The 20,357-nt window shown below is 42.8% G+C and overlaps 1 protein-coding gene across 1 annotated transcript; it reads left to right on the top strand.

Moving 5' to 3' along the window:
• The first annotated feature begins 323 nt into the window (after positions 1 to 323).
• On the top strand, positions 324 to 20,125 carry LOC118147740 (TPA-induced transmembrane protein-like). The gene is made up of 6 exons (XM_078352411.1): positions 324 to 408; positions 2,841 to 2,969; positions 6,171 to 6,298; positions 12,952 to 13,022; positions 16,276 to 16,457; positions 19,838 to 20,125. Exons 1-6 carry the CDS (start codon positions 324 to 326, stop codon positions 19,840 to 19,842), a joined length of 600 nt encoding a protein of 199 aa, XP_078208537.1. The 3' UTR covers positions 19,843 to 20,125.
• Positions 20,126 to 20,357: the final 232 nt, after the last annotated feature.

The following is a 20,357-nucleotide window of genomic DNA, read 5'->3' as shown; positions in this document are numbered from 1 at the left end:
ACAAATTTAGCCTCCAGAATGCCTTGGGACTAAAGCTGCAATATCAACACTCCCTGAATCTCCGGTGTGCAAGTATGCCCTACAGAATTCAGACATGCAAGCCCACATAATCACATGAGCCAATTCCTTTAAAAAAATCTATCTACCTATATCTGTACTTATATCTATGCAATAGTCCTCACTTATCTGTGGGGGATACATTCCAAAACCCCCAGAGGATGTCTGAAACCACAGATATTAAACCTTACCTATGCTGTACATGATTGTCGACCTGATAACTGAGTTGGCTATTAAGTGACTAATGGCTAGGAAGCATGTACGGCATGAATATACCACACAATGGGATGATTCATGTCTTGGGCGGAACAGAGGAGGATGGCAGGAGATTTTATCATGATACTCTCAACAGTAAGGGCACAAATTAAAACTGATGAATTATTTATTTCTGGAATTTTGCATTTACTATTTTTGGACCATGGTTGATTACAAGTAACTAAAACCACAGAAAGCAAAGCCAAGGGTAAAAAGGGACTACTCTGTACACATCCTATGGGTTCTGTTTCTCTGAACAACCATGACTAATACATGATCTAATAGGAGAAAAGCCCAGGAATAGCAAAGATAAAGCAAGGGAAATGGGTGAATAAGGAACTAGTACCTGGCCTCATAAGTCATTAACTTGACGTCAGAAACAATGCACATCAATGGTTCCAGTCAGTCAACAGAGAATTTACTATTCATGTGTTGCCGACGTCTTCCAGGCATGGAAAACCAAAGCAGAATAGTTAAAAGACTTTGAAAAGACTGGGGCGGGGGGGGGGGGGGGGGGGAGGCTAACAGCACTACTCAGTAGGGGGAAAAGAAGAGTAATTTTTGAAATTATTTTTAAAGGTTTTTTGATCTGTTATTTCCTCTAGGCTTTGATATAACACTCAACTCACTACTAAGCCAATAAATTTCAGATCAAGGAGCCAAAGTCCTGAATCTTTGCCTGTTATCTCCATAAGGAAAGAGATGGCAGCATCCTTTATTTGGAGTAGAGGAGAAACTGACCTAAGAAGGAACTTTTACCTGGGCAGATACTTAGCCCTCTGTCTACTGCAGTGAGTTTCAACTAACGGCAGCAATCGTTTCCTCATCCAGCATTTAGCAACATCTGGAGGCATTTTTGGCTATTAAAACTGGGCTATGCTGCTGGTATCTAGTGGATAGGGGCCAGAGACACTGCTAAGCACTCTGCAATGCACAGGAAATAATTATCCATTCCAAAAAGCAGTGTCAAGCTTGAGAAACCCCGTTCTATTACTACTACTAAGGATATACCTCCTAATCTCTAGGACTCAAAGGGAGAAAAACTTGTTTTTAGTATCACGGACTTAAACTCAGAGCACATTTTCTTCATCAAAACTAAGTCATAAATGGTAGTTAGCTTCAGCAGCACATGATAATATGCATTTACACAGTTACATAAATACAGTGGCAAAACAGTATTTCAGGACTTGGAATTTAAAAAGTATATTCAGGGTTCCAAATACCTTATGGAAGCATACACTTACAAACGCCTTGTATTCAACTCATTTAACAAATATTGACCAAACAACTTCTACGTCATGCACTGTGATAGATACTGAGAATTCAACAGTGAATCTCTACTTCATGGAGCTTACAGTACTGAAAATTTCTTTTAATTATCATTTAACAAATTATTATTAAATATTTAATAGATATCAGTTCTCTGGGTAAAATTAATATGAATACAGTATAGTTACTGTCATAGAGGAGCTCATAATCCAGCAATGGAATGACAATGACATGCAAGCAAGAGACTGTAAAGCCAAGTAGTAGCACATTCCACATTTGTGATGTGCTTTCTTTTTCCCCTTTCTTTATTTAGAAAGAAAATAGTATGATTTCCAAACTGCAATGGAAGTAGCAAGTGTTATAGGAGTTTGGCATAATCTGGTTGGGGGCGGTGGCTCGCACCTATAATCCCAGCACTTTGGGAAGGCAAGAAGGGCAGATCACGAGATTAAGAGATCGAGACCATCCTGGCCAACATGGTGAAACCCAGGTCTCTACTAAAAACACAAAACTTAGCTGGGCGTACTGGAGTGCGCCTGTAGTCCCAGCTACTCGGAAGGCTGAGGCAAGAGAATCACTTGAACCCGGGAGGCGGAGGCTGCAGTGAGCCAAAATCACATCACTGCACTCCAGCCTGGTGACAGAGTGAGACTCTATCTCAAAAAAGAGAAAAGAAATGCGGCATACTCTAAACGCTTTTCTTTTTCCGAGACGCAGTTTTGCTCTTGTTACCCAGGCTGGAGTGCAATGGCGCGATCTTGGCTCACCGCAACCTCCGCCTCCTGGGTTCAGGCAATTCTCCTGCCTCAGCCTCCTGAGTAGCTGGGATTACAGGCACGTGCCACCATGCACAGCTAATTTTTTGTATTTTTAGTAGAGACGGGGTTTCACCATGTTGACCAGAATGGTCTCAATCTCTCGTGATCCACCGGTCTCGGCCTCCCTCTAACGGCTTCTTTTTATAAATTTGTCCTCCTGCTTTTTTCATCTAAGTCTACGGGGACAAAACTATACCTTATGTAGCCTCTTTTTAAAATCAAGGATATTATAAAAGTTTGTGGAAAAGTTTAATTTAAACTAAATATATGTCATTCTATTCTCCTCTTACCTGTGTTGTGTTATGTATCTACCCATCCACCCTCACCATCATCTTCTTCAATGATAGCTTCCAATTCATCTGAATATTCTTTATAGCAGTGTGAGAATGCGCTAATACACAATCACATTGGTGTTTAGATTCCAATATATGCATTTTTCAGGGAGGCACGAACATTCAGATCATAGCATATCCTTTATTCCAACTTGCTCATCTTTTCCCCTATTCACTCGCCCTTTATATGAGACCAAGTTTATTTTAGTCCTGCTACTATCTATTTGTGTAACTTTAGGCAAACTTGTCAACCCTCTGGGCCTGTTTTCACACTTATAAAATGTAAATGGTTTTGGAATCTGAGTTTATAAATAAACTTTGACCCTAATACACACTAGTTCATTGACCTGAACAAATCATGCATTTTTTCTAAGCCTCAATGCCTTCATTTAAAAATGAAAACAATGGTACTTACCTCATTTGGTTGATGTGAGGAAAATATATACATAAGGTGCATAGCAGAGTGTTTGTGCGTCATACTTAATACAGGAGCTATTATTCTTCCTCTTCCTGGGCTTGATATCTTGGAACCCTTTTTTATTTCTTCTTTCCCATATCTAGGTAATGGCCAAATCTTACCGGTCATTCCTTGGTAGTGTCTTGATAGTAACTTTCCCACTTACTACAAGGCACCATGCGGGATAGTTTACGCATGTTGTTTTTCATCTTTGCTGTCACCTACATTGTAGGTATTGAAATTTCTGCTGGGGAAGCAGCTTCAGAGGTCACATGGCTAACAAATAGCCAGCAGGAGTTAAACTAAGTCTGGTTACCTTTAAAGCCAGCTCTGTTTCCACTCTCCTGGCCTTTCTCATTTTTTTTTCTTTTTGTTCCCACTGCTGTCAGTCAAATCAGTCTGTTCCAAACTTGTGCCTGTTGGCCTCTCGGCCTCCTCTCTCCCAGCTCTATTTTATCCCGTCCGTGACCACCCGATTAACCTCCGTTAAACACCACCAATTTCTTCGTGGGAGATATTTGGCAACACTCCATTACCCCTTGAAGGCATCTGGCATTTAAGGCCTCTCTGTCAAGCTTAATTTTCTTATATTTTAGCCAAAGAGCTGTTTTTTTGTTCCTTCAATGTGTAACGTATGTTTTTGTGATTTTTTTAAAAATAAGTTTTTCTACATGAAAAAGTACAGCCCAGATTATCTGATTAGTGACATAAAAACTCTACTGACTGGATAAGCCCGTCATTGTTACTGTTGTTATTATTTTGACACACACAACTTATTTAGCTAGATCTTGGTACAGATCCATGAAATGACACACATTAAGCACATTTCATTAGAGCTATTATGGAAGCCTGTTTTCACACTTGGTATCTCTTCTCAGTATCCTTGAGTTTAGCAGTTACTTGAATCTTTTATCTATCCTCTTGGCATCCCTAGTGTTTTCTGATGCATTGAAATCTATTATGGAAATCTACATTGTAGGTATAGAGCTCAAAGATATCCATTGCAATATTATTAACAGAAGTAGAAAGCTGAAAATGATAAATGTCATCTTTAAGAAAATAGGTGAGCCTATTATGAACATTATGAATCAATTAAAATAATCTTTGCAAGGAATTTTAAGCACATGGGAATGGCCTTTGATGTATATGACAAAAGAATCAGGATAAGTAAGCAATAATAGCAGCAAAAAACAAAAAGCAGGATATAAATTACCTGTTTGTTAAGACCTCAAATATAATCAAGTATAGGAGGAAAAACCTTCTTGATTTCAGTATTATTAATATGTGTTTCTTAGCTTTGTTATGATTTCCTGTACTTTGCAAGATTTTTTGCTATAAAGGCATAACTTTTTTTTTTAATCATACAACATAATGTCATGACTTATAACAAGTAAGGACACAGGGATTATTCTCTATGTTTGGGGGTCCCCAAGGTTACTTCTAGATTCACCAATTTATTAGGAGGATACACAGGACTCAGCATGCAGTCCTACTGATGACCATGATCTATTACAGCAAAAAGATACATTAGATAAAATGATTTATCCAGCAAAATCCAGAGAAAACCAGGAGCAAGCTCTCAAGAATTCTCTCTCAGTGGAGTTTCACACTTGTTTAATTCCTCTAGCAATAGGCTGTGACAGCACATATGAGATCTCATCTACTAGGAAAGCTTATTAGAGATTCAGTGCCCAGGGTTTTCACTGGGGGTTTATCATACATGTAGCTTCTGCCTAGCATGCACCAAAAATCCAGACTCCCAGAAGGAAAGGAGATGTTAGCCACATTGTACAAATAGTTGAGGCATGGAGAGCCCCTCTCATCAGGAAAGGGTGGGAACCCTCCTAAAATCCAGGTTCTAGGATGCCAGCCAGGGCGAATTTTGAGGAAGCCTTTCTTGGCTACCAATCTCAGGCCTACGATATTAACTGGTTTCTGCACATTCCTTGCCCCTAATGCCTCACATTTCCAGATGTCCTCACAGAATGAATAATAGGAATACCAGGAATCTTCCTCCTTTCTACCTGCCCTTCCATCACAGGCACTAAATTTATTCCACTATGGACTTAAAGTCCATGGCAATATGAGCACCTGGTTCTTCCCACCCATGCTCTCTCAGGGCCAGAGAGATGGTCTTCTGTGTGAGGCCAGCTGGTGAGGCTGACATAGAGCCAGGAGAGCATAATTAGCACACTAGTGCCAGCTTCTGGTGCCTAGCTCCTCACTTTGCGTGATTTTCCTTTAGTTCCAACTACTTAAAAATCAGTTAGATAGCAGTCATTAGAACACAAGCAGCAACACGTAACTAATTGTCCCAGGAAGTTAATTCCAGCACACCTGGGGCTCTCAGCAAATTTTACTTCCCTTCTGCAAGCAGAGCCTGTCAACATACCTGTCTAGTGAGACATAGTCTAGAGCAATGACTTCATGCCTGTCTTCTGTCTTCCTGGGGAGACTTCAAGACATGGGCTTGCACGCTCCTTTTCTAGTCCCACCTCTGTTGTTTGGGTTAATGATACTACTTTTTCATGGCGGTCTTTGCCAGCACAAAATTGGGAGGTGAGTTGATGCAGTTGTTTGCTCCCACTTCCTGTCCTCCATCAATCATGTTCATTTCCCCCACTATCCCCCAGTACCTGGCTTGACACCTGTGTACCTAGCTAAGCTACAGTTTCAGTTTAATAAGGAAGTTTGTATTCTTCCTACCCCCTCTGGCCCTTTCCACAGTCTGTATTCAGTGGAATCTGAGGCTCTTTTGCCATAAAACAAGTTTTTTCTCCTGATGGAGGCAGACCCCCTGTATTTTACTGAATTTCACTGAGTGGAGAAAGCATTTCTGCTTACACTTGCCTGCTGTGTTCAGCCTTTACCCTTGAGGCTCATAGTTATGTATAAGTACGGTAGTCAATGGGATGAAAAATTTATTATTTTATGCAGATGTTTACATTTGTTTTTCATTTCCACCTCCCCTGCTCTCTTTAGTGACTTATGTTGATGAAGATGAAGATGAAATACTTGAATTATCATCAAATCAAACATTCTTGGTCTCACTGAAGATTCCAGAGGAGTGTGCTGCTGAAGAGGATTTGCCTCACCTGCTCACCGAAAGGGTAATTCCATCTTACGTATGGCTTAAGGAGTTCTTGATATTAGAATATGAGTTTCACTAGAATAATAATTGGCATGTAGCTATAGAGTAAGTAGCTTCAATTTTGGATTGTTTGTCTGTATTTTAGCAGGAAATGATGCTTATAAATATATTGTCTGACCAAATACTGCATGTTCTCACTTACAAGCAGGAGCTGAATCATGAGATCACATGGACACAAAAGGGGGAACAACACACACTGGGGCCCACTTAAGGGTGGAGGGTGGGAGAAAGGAGGGTGGGAAGAAGGAGAGGATCAGAAAAAAATAACTATTGGATACTACTAGGCTTAGTACCTGGGTGGCAAAATAATCTGTAAAACAAACTGCTGTGACACGACTTTACCTATGTAACACTTGCACATGCTTTCTCCTGAACATAAAAGTTTGTTAAAAAGAAATAAGTAAGTATCTTTACTGTAGTGCAAAGCCAGAAGGAAGAGTCCTGGCCTCCAGTTGCATAAATGCTGGAGGCTGCTGTTCTTTTAACTTCCTCAGGTCCTATATTTGATCCAACCTGTAGTATTCATCGAGGGTCTGTGATGTGCTAGACAGCACGCCAAGTGCCAGGCCACATTGTGCCCTCAGTGGGCTCACAGTCCAAGTACAAGAAGTAACTAAAAAGATAGGTTTATAACAGCGTGATGTGTTCTAGCATGGTTTTCAATGGCAAAGGAGAGGCGCCTGAGCGACCTGAGGTGAAGATGAAGGCGTGAAAGCCTTTAAGTGAAGTGATGCTCAGGATGAGTTTTGAAACGAGGTAGGAATTTTCTAAATAAAAAAGCATGGAACATCAAAGGATGTGCAAAGTAGAATACTGTGGCCTTCCAATGCTGTGTGGTGACAGCTTGCAGAGATGAGGCTAAAAAGGAAGGCAGGGTCAGGTCATGAAGGCTTTCCCACTCTTTGGTAAGCCACCAAAATATTTTAATCAGCAGATTGACATGGTTAGATTGATTCCTTCTAGCCTTTCTGTGTTTTGGTGGAGAAAGACTGGAGGAAGAGATCAGTTAGAAGGTGTTGCAATAGTCCAGGTGAGAAATGAGGGAGGCTTGAACTAGGGCAGTGTCAGGAAAACAAGGAAGATTTGCATGAGGCTTAAGAGGTATCCTCACCCAACAGGAGTCTGTGACTGACTGGGTGGTAGTGAGGGAGAGCGTAACTCCAGGCTCTGGTTGAGTGATTGGGCAGATGGATGGTGGTGTCAGTCATGGGGTGAGAAATGCAGCAGGATGAACCCCTGTGTGAGATGGAAGCTCTGCAACCAGACTAGGAGGGTTGGTTGGGTCATCCTGATCATCCTCTCAAAGACAGGGTGGTTCACAGCCAGACCCAGAAATTTTGGTAAGAAAATCTAGGCAAGAGCCGCCTGCCCTCTGTTAGACTCTTCTCTGCCATTGCTGGGTTGAATGGAGTGAGTGCTGGTTATCTGGCTTCCATTTGATTTGATTCCAGGTCACATCAGAGTCAGTTTCTGTGTACCCGTGCATACAATTCTATTGCTTCTTTTATCACAGGAGTTTGTATCCTGTGATGATTACTCCAGGTTTCTCTTTCTCCTTCTCATTTATATCTTTGAAATTTTTTTTGGATTGTTTAAATTTATTTATTTTATTTTTATTTCTATAGGTTTTTGGGGACCAGATGGTGTGTGGTTACATTAATAAATTCTTTAGTGGTGATTTCTGAGATTTTGTGCACCCATCACCCGGGCAATGTACACTGTACCCAATTTGTGGTCTTTTATCCCTCACCCCTGCCAGCGTTTCCCTCGAGTCCCCAGAGTCTCTTCCTTTATATCTTATCTTCAGCTCCCTTTTCTCCTTTCCTCCCACCTGCTTCCTGAAGCAAGTTGCAGAGTGAGAAGCTTCTTGCTGCTTTCTTCTTGGTTGCTTTTTTAAAGGAAAGGTTTTGCATTTGCTGAGCAGAAATAAAACGAGTCAGCATCCACGTGTGTCACCTATAGCAGAGAAGACTGTCTATTTCAAAGGGAAATGAATGGTCATTTTTCATCTTACAACCATATCTCTTGCACAGAGGCAGAAACAAGGAAATTATTTAGGTATTTTGAGCTCATCACTAGGTAGTGGCAAAGGAGCAGGGACTGACGTTGATGCCTGTGGCAGATCCACAAATTTCTCTGAGCCATTTTCTTCTCTGATAAACGGAAATCAGTGCAGTTTCTCTGTATACCTCAGGTGCAAATGACATTACATAAAAATAACTTGAAAAACATTTTTAAAGAATTATCTTATTTACGGATGATCAAAGGAAGGCATAGTGAGGTGACAGATTCCTGCCCTTCATTTACCAAGCAAATATGCTCAGGAGGTGTTGCTGTCTTATTGTAACATCAATAGCTCCTTTCTTCCATTAGGGCAACTTTCAGAAGTTTCTGGTTATAAAAGGTAAATGGAAATGGGTATTTGTGGAGGAAAAACTATTTTTTTCTCTATATTCACATTCAATGCAGAACACTTCTGTGGCCACATGTGTGGTTTTTTCCACACCAACCAATTGTCTGCCACCAGCTGCGTGTCCTGCAATCCAGTTTAATTCTGACGTGATCTGCCTGGAGTTAGTGCAGACCCCACAGTTTAAGGGTTCAGCCCCACAAAAATTCCCTCACTTAAGATGCCAATTACAAGTCTAGGTTCTCACTTTTGCTTCCAATCAAGCAGCTGCAAATTGGAGGTTTTCAAAACCCCGCCTCAGGTTTGATCATTTGCTAGAATGGCTCACAGAACTCAGGGAAGCATTACATGTATGGACACATGTAATGTGTCCTTTACGGGCAGAGGATATCAAAAGGCAGATGAAAAAGTACATAGGGCAGGCATGTGGGAAGGAGCGTGAGTGTCCATGTCCTTTTCAGCTATGCCAGCCTCCCTTGTGTAGATGTGTTCAGCCACCTGGGAGCTCTCCAGACTCCCTTTTAGAGACTTTTATGGAAGTTTCATTACATAGGCATGATGGATTATTAGCTCTCTCTCCAGCCACTTTCCCCTCTGGAGGATGTGGGGTGAAGATGGGGCCAAAAGTTTCCTTCTCCTCCTCCTCCTTCTTCCTCTTCCTCTCCTTCACAGTTCTCACTATGTTCTTCTTCTTCCCTTCTCCTTCCCCTTCTTCTCCTTCTTCTTCCTTTCCCTTCCTTTTCTTCCTCTTCTTCTTTCTCTCTCCTTCCTTTCTTTTTTCCTTCCCTCCCTCCCTCCCTCCCTCTCTCCTCCCTCCCTCCCTCCCTCTCTCCCTCTCTTCCTTCCTTCCTTCTTTCTCCTTCTCCTCCTCCTCTTCCTTCTCTTCTCTCTCTCCATTTTTCTTCTTCTTCCACTCGCTCTCTCTCTGTCTCTCTTTCTTTCTTCACAGTTTTCACTCTATTGCCTCGGCTGATATCAAACTCCTGGCCTCAAGCAATTCTCCCCACTTAGTCTCCCAGGTAGCTGGGATTACAGGCATGCACCATCTCACTCCTCTGCATTGCCTGAAAGTTCCAGGCTTCTAGCTGTGGCTTGGTCTTTCTGGTGATCAGCCCACTTCCAGCAGTCCACCAAGAGTTGCCTCATCAGAAATAAAGACGCTCCTATAACCCAGGAAACTGCAAGAGATTTAGGAGCAGCTCTGTGTCAGGAGCTGGGGTAAAGACCAAATGTTTGAGTCAAAGATGTACCTGGAACCCCTGCCCCTCAGGAAATAAGAGTTTTAGGAATTCTGGGCCAGGAGCTTGGACAGTATATATATTTTTATTATATCACAGTATTGGAACTTTACGCCCTTGCCCTTGGCTTTTCTAAACACATGCCCTGTCATGTGTCACTGCCACAGTTTTTTTCTCTCAGGGTTGGGGCCACTACTCTGCTTAAGCCAGCTTGTTATTTACATGTGAACTGCCACACCCTGTGCATGGGTGAGGAGTTAATGATGGCACCTCTCTTATTCTGGAAGCTGTGTCTAATTAGCCACTGCATCAGACTCAGCTAATCAAGTCACTGAGCTACTTGCTCAGTTTGCACCAAGCCTCATAGACATTGTGTGGGAGACACCAGAATAAGGGTTGAGGAGCCCCCCATCCCCCACTTCACTTCTTTGGGCCCAAGGTGGGGCAGTGTAACTAACAGGTCCCAAAATGTAAGTATGTCCTAAGTACAGCAGAGGAGCATGTTATCAAAAAGAATCTTCCAATGCACACTAAAAGTGGATCTAATCTACCACTCCATATGTTACCTGAAAATTTTAACTTAAAAATTTTGCTGAAGACCTATTATGTGCAAAACACTGCACTGGGCCCTAAAGATTAATACAGGAAAGAAGGGAAGGAGGAAGCAGGGAAGACTGGAAGGAAGGACAGACGTCACCCCTGCCATAGGAAGCTCAATCCAAAAGGAAGAGAGAGACATGAGTGCTTGACATTAGTGCTTGAAGAGATTCTCCTCTGCAGCATCCTCATCCTCTCCCCATCACAGCATCCCTGTGAAAGCTGCTTTCCTAGTTCCTGAGTTTTCTAAATAACTGTCAACCTATCAGCAACGTCCTGTGCACTGGGGTTTCAGAGCTGTGAAATGACCCAGTCATTTTCTCCGAACGTTTTTGTCCCTTTATGCTTCTTCCCTCCTTGACATTCAGGAGACACTTTTCTTCACTGTATATGTATCCATTGCATCCTCACTGGGTCTGTGGTAAGATGGGAAGAAGCTAGTTTTTAGTGTCCATAACACTTAGGATTGAACTTTGGCTTCTCTATGAGCAGAGTGATCTGGGGCAGGTTTCTTAATCTCACAGAATGGAGTGCTGTTTTATCTTCCAGTGAAAAGGGGAGATATGTTAATCCCTGTTATGCCAGGTTTTTATAAAGATCACAATAATAATGACAAGATTAGAAGAGCACAAATAGCAGGTACTCTCATCTGTTGTTCTCTCTTTGAGAGATGGGTTGTACATGTTGCATTCAATGGGAACGCATTGTGGAAGTGCAGTGTCCTTGATATTCCATTTAGAGTTGAGGGGAGACAAGGTGAGCTCCATAGGACACTGCTGTTTTCTGTATGTTCTACCGCTTGTTATTGAATGAAGTAATAGGTCATTAAGCCATAATGACTGTAGCTGGGGATGGCACATGCTCCTGAGTACTGTTAGTTTAGGATTCAGATCTCTGAAACACAACTACTCAATGCCTGGGGAAAGATATTTGTAACATAATATCAACAACTAGAATCCAGAATATAAAACTAACCACTTTAGATAAATAAGAAAAAGACAGAGAAGCCAAGAGAAGGACAGGAAATGAGTGAGAAATTCAGAGATGGGAGGTCCCAAAGAGTTAATAAACCCAGGAAAAGATGTTCCCCTCGCTAGTAAGCAAGGCGGTACAAATTAAAACATTATGAAGCACTATTTCATACCCATCAGAGTGGCAGAAATTTAAGTTTGGTAACACTAAGTGCTGGTAAGGATGTGGGGCGTGGATATGTATACATTCCTGGGAGGAATGGGAAAGGGAGAGCAATTTTTGTGGAGTTGGAGATGCACCTACCCTTGGACCCAGCAATTCCTTTTCTTGGTGTATGCCCAGTGGGAACTCCTACATGTCCAAGAAGAGATGCACAGAGACATCAAGGATGATTGCTTTAGCTTAGGGTGTTAATAGGGGAAAGTTGGAAATAGTGCATGTGATCACCCACAGAGGAATGGATAAGCTGGCATCATCATTTAAAGGAATCTATGCAGAAGTTAGGTGAATGCACTTTATTGGGATTTACTTCATGGGTAAATCTTAAATATAACTCTGAGTGGAAAAAAAGCAAGTTTTAGAAGATTATGTAGAATATGGTGCCTTTTGTTTGAATACAAACACAAATTATAGATAGTTTGTTATGATTATATAAGAAAGTAGTAATTTGTAAAAATACATAAGGAAGTAGTAATTTGCAAGGAAAGATGCATGCCACTTTCAGGGTGATGGTTAGTACTAAGGAAGAGAGAGAGGAGGAACTGAATAGTATGTAGGAGTCACTTTAGCTTTATTTTATTTTTTCAATTAAAGGGCTGAACCCAATATAGCAAAATGTGAAGACATGAAAGCTAGGTAGTGGAAACACAGGTGTCATTATTTTTCTTATGATGCTTGCAATGTTTCATGCATTAAATAAGGCCTCCGTATTTTTGCTAGACCATGGCTTAGCATGGCTGTTTGTCTTTGCAATGAAGCTCTGGAGAAGGAAGAAAGAAACCCCGGGCTAAGCAATGTCCCAGGTGCTGAGTGGTCTGTGCTGCCTCTGTCCAGCAGCTGCTTCTGGGTCTTCTCTCCTTCTACGGTCTGCGAGGTCTGTGTGGGCTCCAGCTGCTGACCTTCTCACCACTAAGACCATGAGGTGCCAGTGTAACTTCTGAGAGAAGCTGAGTCATGTGGTCCTTATAAATGCAGTTATTTTGAAATAGTGTTAACTTGAGTTTTGGTTTACGATAGGCTCAAACGTTCCTAGGTCTAGATCCAGAACCTCCAGATGAGTTGATTCCTGGCTAGAGTGGAATCTTCTTTGTCTTAAAGTAGTTTTGCTTTGTCAGGTGATGTGTAATGTGATCTGTCCGTAATGTGTGTGGTTTTATTTGCGTCTGTTGGTTTTAGCTCACAGATGTGTATGGTACATCGCCCTCTCTGAGTCGTTATTTCACTTCAGTTGAAATAGTGGACTTCAGGTAAGAGGGTGGAACATTACATTTTGATCTCTTCCTTTGGAAAGAGGTCCCCCCACCCCACCCTTCATCATTTACCTAGAAGGGCTTCCCAGAGCCTCAGAGCATGAAGGGAACCAGTAATAGAATCATAGAGCATCAGTGCTGGGAAGGTCTTTTACACCAACGGGCTAAACTCCCTTATTTTACATATGAGAAAAAGGAAGCCCAGATTAATGGTATGATTCAACCAGGGTCACCCAGTCCCAAATAAATTATTTCTGTTTCACATTGACTGCTCAAATAAGCTATGGGTAGAAGTAGAAATCGGTCTCAGGTAATGCTGTGATGTAAATGATATAATCTATGTATAGGCATTTGCTTTTGAGGAGCACAAGCAATACGGGAGTACATTCTCCTGTATTACTCCTTTAGTATTAAAGACATAAAGAGGAGCCAGGTGTGGTGGCTCATGCCTGTAATCCCAGGCCAAGGCGGGTGGATCACTTGAGTTCAGGAGTTTGAGACCAGCCTGGCCAACATGGTGAAACCCTGTCTCTACTAAAAATACAAAAATAAGCCAGGCATGGTGGCCGGTGCCTATAATCCCAGTGACTTGGGGGGCAAAGGCAGGAGAATCTCTTGAACTCGGGAGGGGAGGTTACAATGAGTTGAGATTGTGCCACTGCACTCCAGTCTGAGTGACAGAACGAGACTCTGTCATAAAAAAAAAAAAAAAAAAAAAAACAAAGATGAGAAGACATAAAGAGGTATGTACAGGAAACGTCTACCTTCTGCCTGCTTTATTCTCCACGGCCACCACCGATAACCGATACTATTCCCTTCCATGGAGTTAACAGCTGTCGAGGGTTGAGTGTGATTGCTTCTGTTTGTGTATCTACTATAGGCACTACAGATGCCACACACCCATATGCATTTTTTATTTTTAAAAATTTCCTCTCATCTTTAATGTTCTTTAGATGTAGGCATCAGAGTGTATGTGTGGGGAGCTGGTTTATTATCCTTTACACCGTTGGGACTATTGGAGATGACTTAAATTTTATATCAAAGCTTTGTTCCATTATTCCTGAGATGGCTCTGGAATATGATCATCAAAAGTTATATGATATTGACATTCCTTTTTCCAACCTTAAGTGCTCCAAATGCTAATAATATTAGCAGACCTGGGAAGGGAGGAATTTACATTCCTCCATGGTGGCCGGTGGCACCATGGTATGGGGCCAAACAGACCTGAAGTCTAAAGATACATACCGTGCAGGCTGCTTTGATCTCCTTCTTCAAAGACCCCCAGTGGGCTGGGTGCTGTGGTTCAGGTCTGTAATCCCAGCACTTTGGGAGGCCGAGGTGGGCAGATCACAAGATCAGGAGATCGAGGCCATCCTGGCCAATATGGTGGAACCCTGTCTCTACTAAAACTACAAAATTTAGTTGGGTGTGGTGGCACATGCCTGTAATCCCAGCTACTCAGGAGGCTGAAGCAGGAGAATCTCTTGAACCCGGGCGGTGAAGGTTGCAATGAGTCCAGGTTGTGCCACTGCACTCCCGCCTGGTGACAGAGTGAGACTCCTTCTAAAAAAAAAGACCTGCAGTGTACATGGTACTTATGATGACATCTCTGCATTTTATTTCAAGAAGTCCAGGCAGAGGTTCTAAAGTACTGAATTGAGGAAGGAAAGCCATTGCTTCCCAAAGGCACTGCTGCACATGGGTGGGAGGTGGCTAAATCCCCAACACATGCATTTGTGTCTACAGGGGCATTGTGACCTCAGCCATAGACTGGCCCAAAAGGAACATGGAAAAATGCCCTTTGGTTTATTGGCAGCTAGACTCATTCCAGTGGTGGGCAGCTGAGGGAAAGGCCCTGAAAATTCTCTTTTCTCAAAATTCAGCCTTATGTAAATTTACCCTGTGACCTGCCATGGGGGATTATCCTAATGAGCTAGCCAGGTCAGGCTAGGTGGCCTGATTTTCCCATTCAGCCTGTGACCTGGTCTTCTGAAAGTCAGCCTCTGGCCGTCTTTATTAGCCAGCCGAAGCCCTTGCCCCTGGGAATGAGGGTGGCTGGCTGTCTAGGTGTTAATCATCATTAGAGATAATTAGGGGGCAGAGCTCAGGGAACAAGTTAAGACACCTGCAAACTCGGGTAGCTGGACTGCAGTTTGAAAGTGCATTTTCCACCTCCCTGTAGTGGCATCCTTGAAACAGTGAGTTTCTTCAGAGTCTTCACTCTTCATTACTCATTCGATCTGCAGGATCTGGCACATCTCCGTTATAAACAATCCGGCCTATGTCACCTGTGGCAGAAGAGGGAGCGCTTTGCCTATCCTAGCGCGGCCATGGCCTGATTCACACTAATGGGACTGGTGTGTCTGCAAAACTTCCCCAAGGTCATAGTCTGGAATGTGGCGTCCTGCTAATTATTTTATTGCTGGTTCTTAATCTGGCCCATCTTGAACCAAAGTGATAAGATAACTATGAATGAACTAAATGTTGAAGCAGCATTTAAAGGGTAGCATTGGACACTTATTAATGGAGGGTAGCCCTTGATTATTTTAATTTTAGAAATGGGAAAAAATGTTCTAGGAAGATGAAACTCCCCTTTCTTCAGGTCCCATTACTGAGAGTTACAGGGCTTGGTTCTCTTGCCCTAGGGGCCTCTGGTAATGGGACAGAAAAGTTTCTCACTTTGGGACAAAGCAGGGAAGTATGATTTGTTGCTGATACACAGGGTGGTCTCTGTCAATGTTCAGAAGTTCTGGATCCAGCCAATGACAGGAAACTTGGGCTTTGCCTTAAACATCTTCATAGGTCAAATAATGAACTGCTTAAATTAAATATCCCTGACACACCTTTGTGGGGGCAATGCTGAGAACATGGAGAAGGAGTGTGTGTGGAGAAAGGAGGAGGCTTCCCTGGCTTGCCTTAAGGGATGGAGGCTGGGATTGGGACCGATGCTGGGTCAAGCCTGGGATTGTCTAAGGCATCTTGACCATAGATGGGCTTCAACTTTCCCTTTGATGGCCTCTGCCAGTGGATTCCTAGAGCGTGGGTACTAGGTGGAGGAAGGATTTAGGATCACCTCAAATTTTTGTGATGAACCTATGTTCTTCCAGTACACAACAGAACAGCCTTTGCTATTTGGTACTGGAAGAACATGCAAAACTTAAAAAAAAAAAAAAAAGTTATTGCTTAAACTCATTTTTTGAGTTGCTGTGTGATGCTATTTATGTTTTAATGTCTCTGCTTTGCCTTTCAGTGGCAAAAATGCCACAGTAACCCACCATCTGCAATATGGGGTTCCATCAGATGATGAAAATTTTATGAAGTATGTGATGAGTGAGGAGTTGGTGCTGGGCATTTTGCTACATGATTTCCATGATCAGAACATACCTGGTTGTGAGAATCTGGGGCTTGATCCAGCATCCCTCTTGCTCGATGGTAAGTAAAGGAGTCAGCGCTGCGACAATAAACAGGGGAACCAGATCGGGGTCAGATTGATGTGGTTGATTTGGCAACATTGGGGACTTGGTACTGTGTCAGACTATTCATTTATGTACTCATCCACTCAGCCCTGTAACTCTTTCTGCCCCATAACTCAGGCAGAGAGTGACGGTGTTGCTGTGAGGTGATGTTCCACTCTGTGTGGAGCCTACACATTCCATGCCCTCCAGAATTAGACAGTGTAGTTGGGGAAAACTCAGGAAAAAGATAATTTAAGTATAAAGATGAACATTGCTGCATGTTTCCTCATGCAGTTCGCCCACATTCTAAGCCCTGCATCCTACTTCACAACATGATTAGCAACCTTCATGGAGACACTGGTTTCACAAGACAAGTAAGAATTGAAGAATTTGAAATGAAGGATACAGCTAAATTGCTGAAGGGGTATCTCAGTATGGGGAACCTATTTCTTTTTCTGTTGAAGGCCACCGAGACCATTAAGAAATTAATTGAGGGGTATACAAAGACAAGATTATTCCTTTCCTTAGAAAATTATGACAAATTTACTCGTCAACTTATAAAACAAAGAACAGAACAAGGAAATAGATACGCTGTTTCATAAATGTAATAAACACCCCATTTGTGAGACTCTGAGAACTTTTAACACTCAGAACAAAACCTGGCAGAAAGGAAGGTCGGAAGGCCAAATGGCTTCAAGGCTCCAAACGTCCTTTCATTGCTCTGTAGTGAAGCTCTGGCCATTGCTGGGGACCTCACTTTCTGATACCTCGCTTGGAGGCTTGCTTACTCTCGTTTATAATGCCGGCGATATTGGATATTTTATGTTCTCATCCACAGTCCATCCGAATCACTTTCTCCACATCTGTAGGTACTCAGAAAATACTAGTTGAATGGGTGAGAAAGGCAAATTAGAAGTAGCTGTGGTTGGCAGCAGGTGCAGTAACGGTCTAGAATCAAAAGCATGAAACAGAGGCTTAAAAGCACACGTGTTAACGCATAGTACAAGGCAAGGTGTTTAATATGATGACACTATCTCTGGAGGATGAGAGGCAAGAGTAATGTTGGCCTAAGAAGGCAGAAAGTTATGTAAAGCAGTACTTAAGAATGCAATTCAGAAGGCCAAATTTTAGCTCACTGGAAGAGTCTCATACATGGAAAGCTTCCTCACAGAGCATCCTCAATAAAATGTGTCTCTGGGGCAGGCAGACAATATACATGTCTGGAGTGAAGAGGTTGTGCCCCAATTACAGGAATTAAAAAAAAAAAAAAAGATCAGGCTGGTGCCTCACGCCTGTAATCTCAGCACTTTGGGAGGCCAAGGCAGGTGGATCACCTGAGGTCAGGAGTTCAACACGAGCCTGGCCAACATGGCAAAACCCCATCTCCACTAAAAATATGAAAATTAGCCAGGCGAGGTGGCAGGCACTTGTAATCCCAGCTACTCAGGAGGCTGAGGCCCGATAATTGCTTGAACCTTGGAGGTGGAGCTTGTAGTGACCTGAGATCCCGTTACTGCATTCCGGCCTGGGCCACATGAACGAAACTCTGTCTCAAAAGAAAACAGCAACAACCCCCACCCACAACAAATCTTCAGTCTCCACCTGTGTAAAGAGGCCTGTGATGCCTGTGAGGGCTGCTGCTGTGGTGTGCTTGGTCTTGATTTTCTTAGGCTCCTTTCCAAAATTGTTATTGGCCCTTTCCAAATAGAGGCCAGGGAGGTGGGCAGAGGTCTGAGGAAAGGTTCAAGAGGATTCCGAGGCTGTGAGGTTCGTACAGCACAAGATAGGCTGCACAGGGTAGGCTGCTGTGAGGCCTGAGCAGAGCTCCGAGAAGACCCTGAGCTTGCCAGGGAGACTCAGGTGTTTCCCCAGGGCTCAGTGCTGGGAAGGCAGCTGTGGGGGAGCAAAGTCTCTGCTCTTTTGGAAATTGCACTCTTTCTCTCAGACGTTTCATCTGAGTGGACCTGCTCAGAAAATGTGGGGTTTTCTGCGACTCCATGTTCCACTTTCCAGAGCATAAATGTGCAATATTTAAGCGATTTTATGATTTTAAAATGTGAGTGTCACTGCCCTCTCAAAGGAAGGGTGCACGGAGAAGAATTGGGAAGTGAGGAAAGGAGAAGAGAGACTCATCACAGTCAGGCAGCCAGAAGGGGGATGAGGTCAGAGGCAAACTCGAGAGAGGGAAGATGTGTCAGGGAGAGGCCCAGGGCCCTGGGAGGGACCAAGAGGGACCAAGTGAATTCTTACGCCAGTTTCCACGTGCACATGAGCTGTGTGCTTGGGGGATTCCCCCACCATCCTGTGATTAGCTGGGCAACTAGTGTCTCACAATGTAATGTTCTTAGTCTTCAAAGAACAAAGATTCTTAAAATTGTTTGGTTTGTGTGCCCCTTAGAGAATTAGAAGAGAGCTGTGTGCCTCTCCCCAGGAAAAAAAAATATGCATACCTCTCCCCACAATACGAAATTATATAGACAATTTCAGGGATTCTGAGTATTTCCCTCGAGCCAGCCTATGGTCCATTCTATTTGGGGTTTATATACGTGCACTTTAGAAGCTGAATCTGAAATCACATTGTAATTTGTATTCCTGAGGGGTTTTGTGTGTGTATCCTTCTCATTCTCTAATTTGGAACTATGGTGATTATTTTGATCTGACTGCGTGCATATTTTGATGCCTTATAAAAATAGAAACCTTCCTTGAAATATAATGATAAAAATTTTCAAGTCCACTGTCCCTCACTCTTCCCTATCTTTGATCTTCTTCACCTTCTAGATGAGTGGGGCCCCAGGCTAAGATGGGGAAGTCTGTTTTACAAATGTCACAGAATAGGTCAGCATCATGGGTTATTTTGGACACAGAGGGTAGGCTGGACTCCTGCTGTGTAGCCCCTGGCAGGCTCCCTCGGTGTGTGTCTGCTGAGGGACTTGCATCTGCCTGTACCTGCATCCTCGCCCGAGGGATCACAGTGTTTCTCTTATCAGGATTTCTCACAGTATATTAAACACATTTTAAAAGCTGAAACTTTAGAGTTTATGGTTAGATTATGAAAATAGCCTGGATGTTAAAATGTCTTCAGCACCCAAAAAGCACATCATCAAAATTGTATTTCTCGTGCATCCTACCCAGAGAAATAAGCAACAAACAAGAAATGTGATTTGCCTTTTGAAATGTATTCAGAGGGGTATGTGTGTATGTGGACTGAACAGTAAACTTCCTCTGTTAGTAATTTATAAACGTTGCAATTTCATCCAAGATGTTATACTCAAATCCAGTGAAATGAAATAAAAACATAAGCGTTTTATAATGGTTTTAAAAATCAGTAACTTTTGTTCATCTGTGTTATCTTTTTAGAATGAAGTGATGGAAGTCGGACTGCGTCTGAAAGCAGTGCCCCACCGAGTCCTAGAGATGAAGGGAATTCACTCTGTTTTACAGAAAAGATTCTGTGAATTAATTCAGAAGCACCAGGAACAACCAGGGAGGTGGAGACTCCTTTCTCTCCTGATTCTGCACTCTGGCTCCAAGCCCAGTAAAACAGCTCCTGAGCACTGCTTCAGCTGGGTCCACTCTTGACAAAAGCAGGAAGCCAGCTAGGGTAGAGGTGATAGAGACACGGTGTTGTTCTATCCTTTAGGCTGGAGTGCGGTGGTGCTGTCATGGCTCACTGCTTTCTTGAAGCACGCCACCAACCTGCGTTCCTTTATCTTTAGCACAGAGGTGCACTGCCTTCTTTTAGGTGGGATCACATAAGCATGAGCTGCTAGAGCAGGGAGAGGCAGGCAGCCAGGTTAGGATGACTAAGCCAATCATTCACTGAAATCACCCTTTTTCCCTCCACTGTTGTATTTGATCTACCTCTAAGCCAGGGTGT

The sequence above is a fragment of the Callithrix jacchus genome, chromosome 15, assembly GCF_049354715.1.
Source record: "Callithrix jacchus isolate 240 chromosome 15, calJac240_pri, whole genome shotgun sequence".
NCBI lineage: Eukaryota > Metazoa > Chordata > Mammalia > Primates > Cebidae > Callithrix > Callithrix jacchus.
Note: the sequence above shows the minus strand (reverse complement) of the source record. Positions and strands in the feature narration are given on the sequence as shown.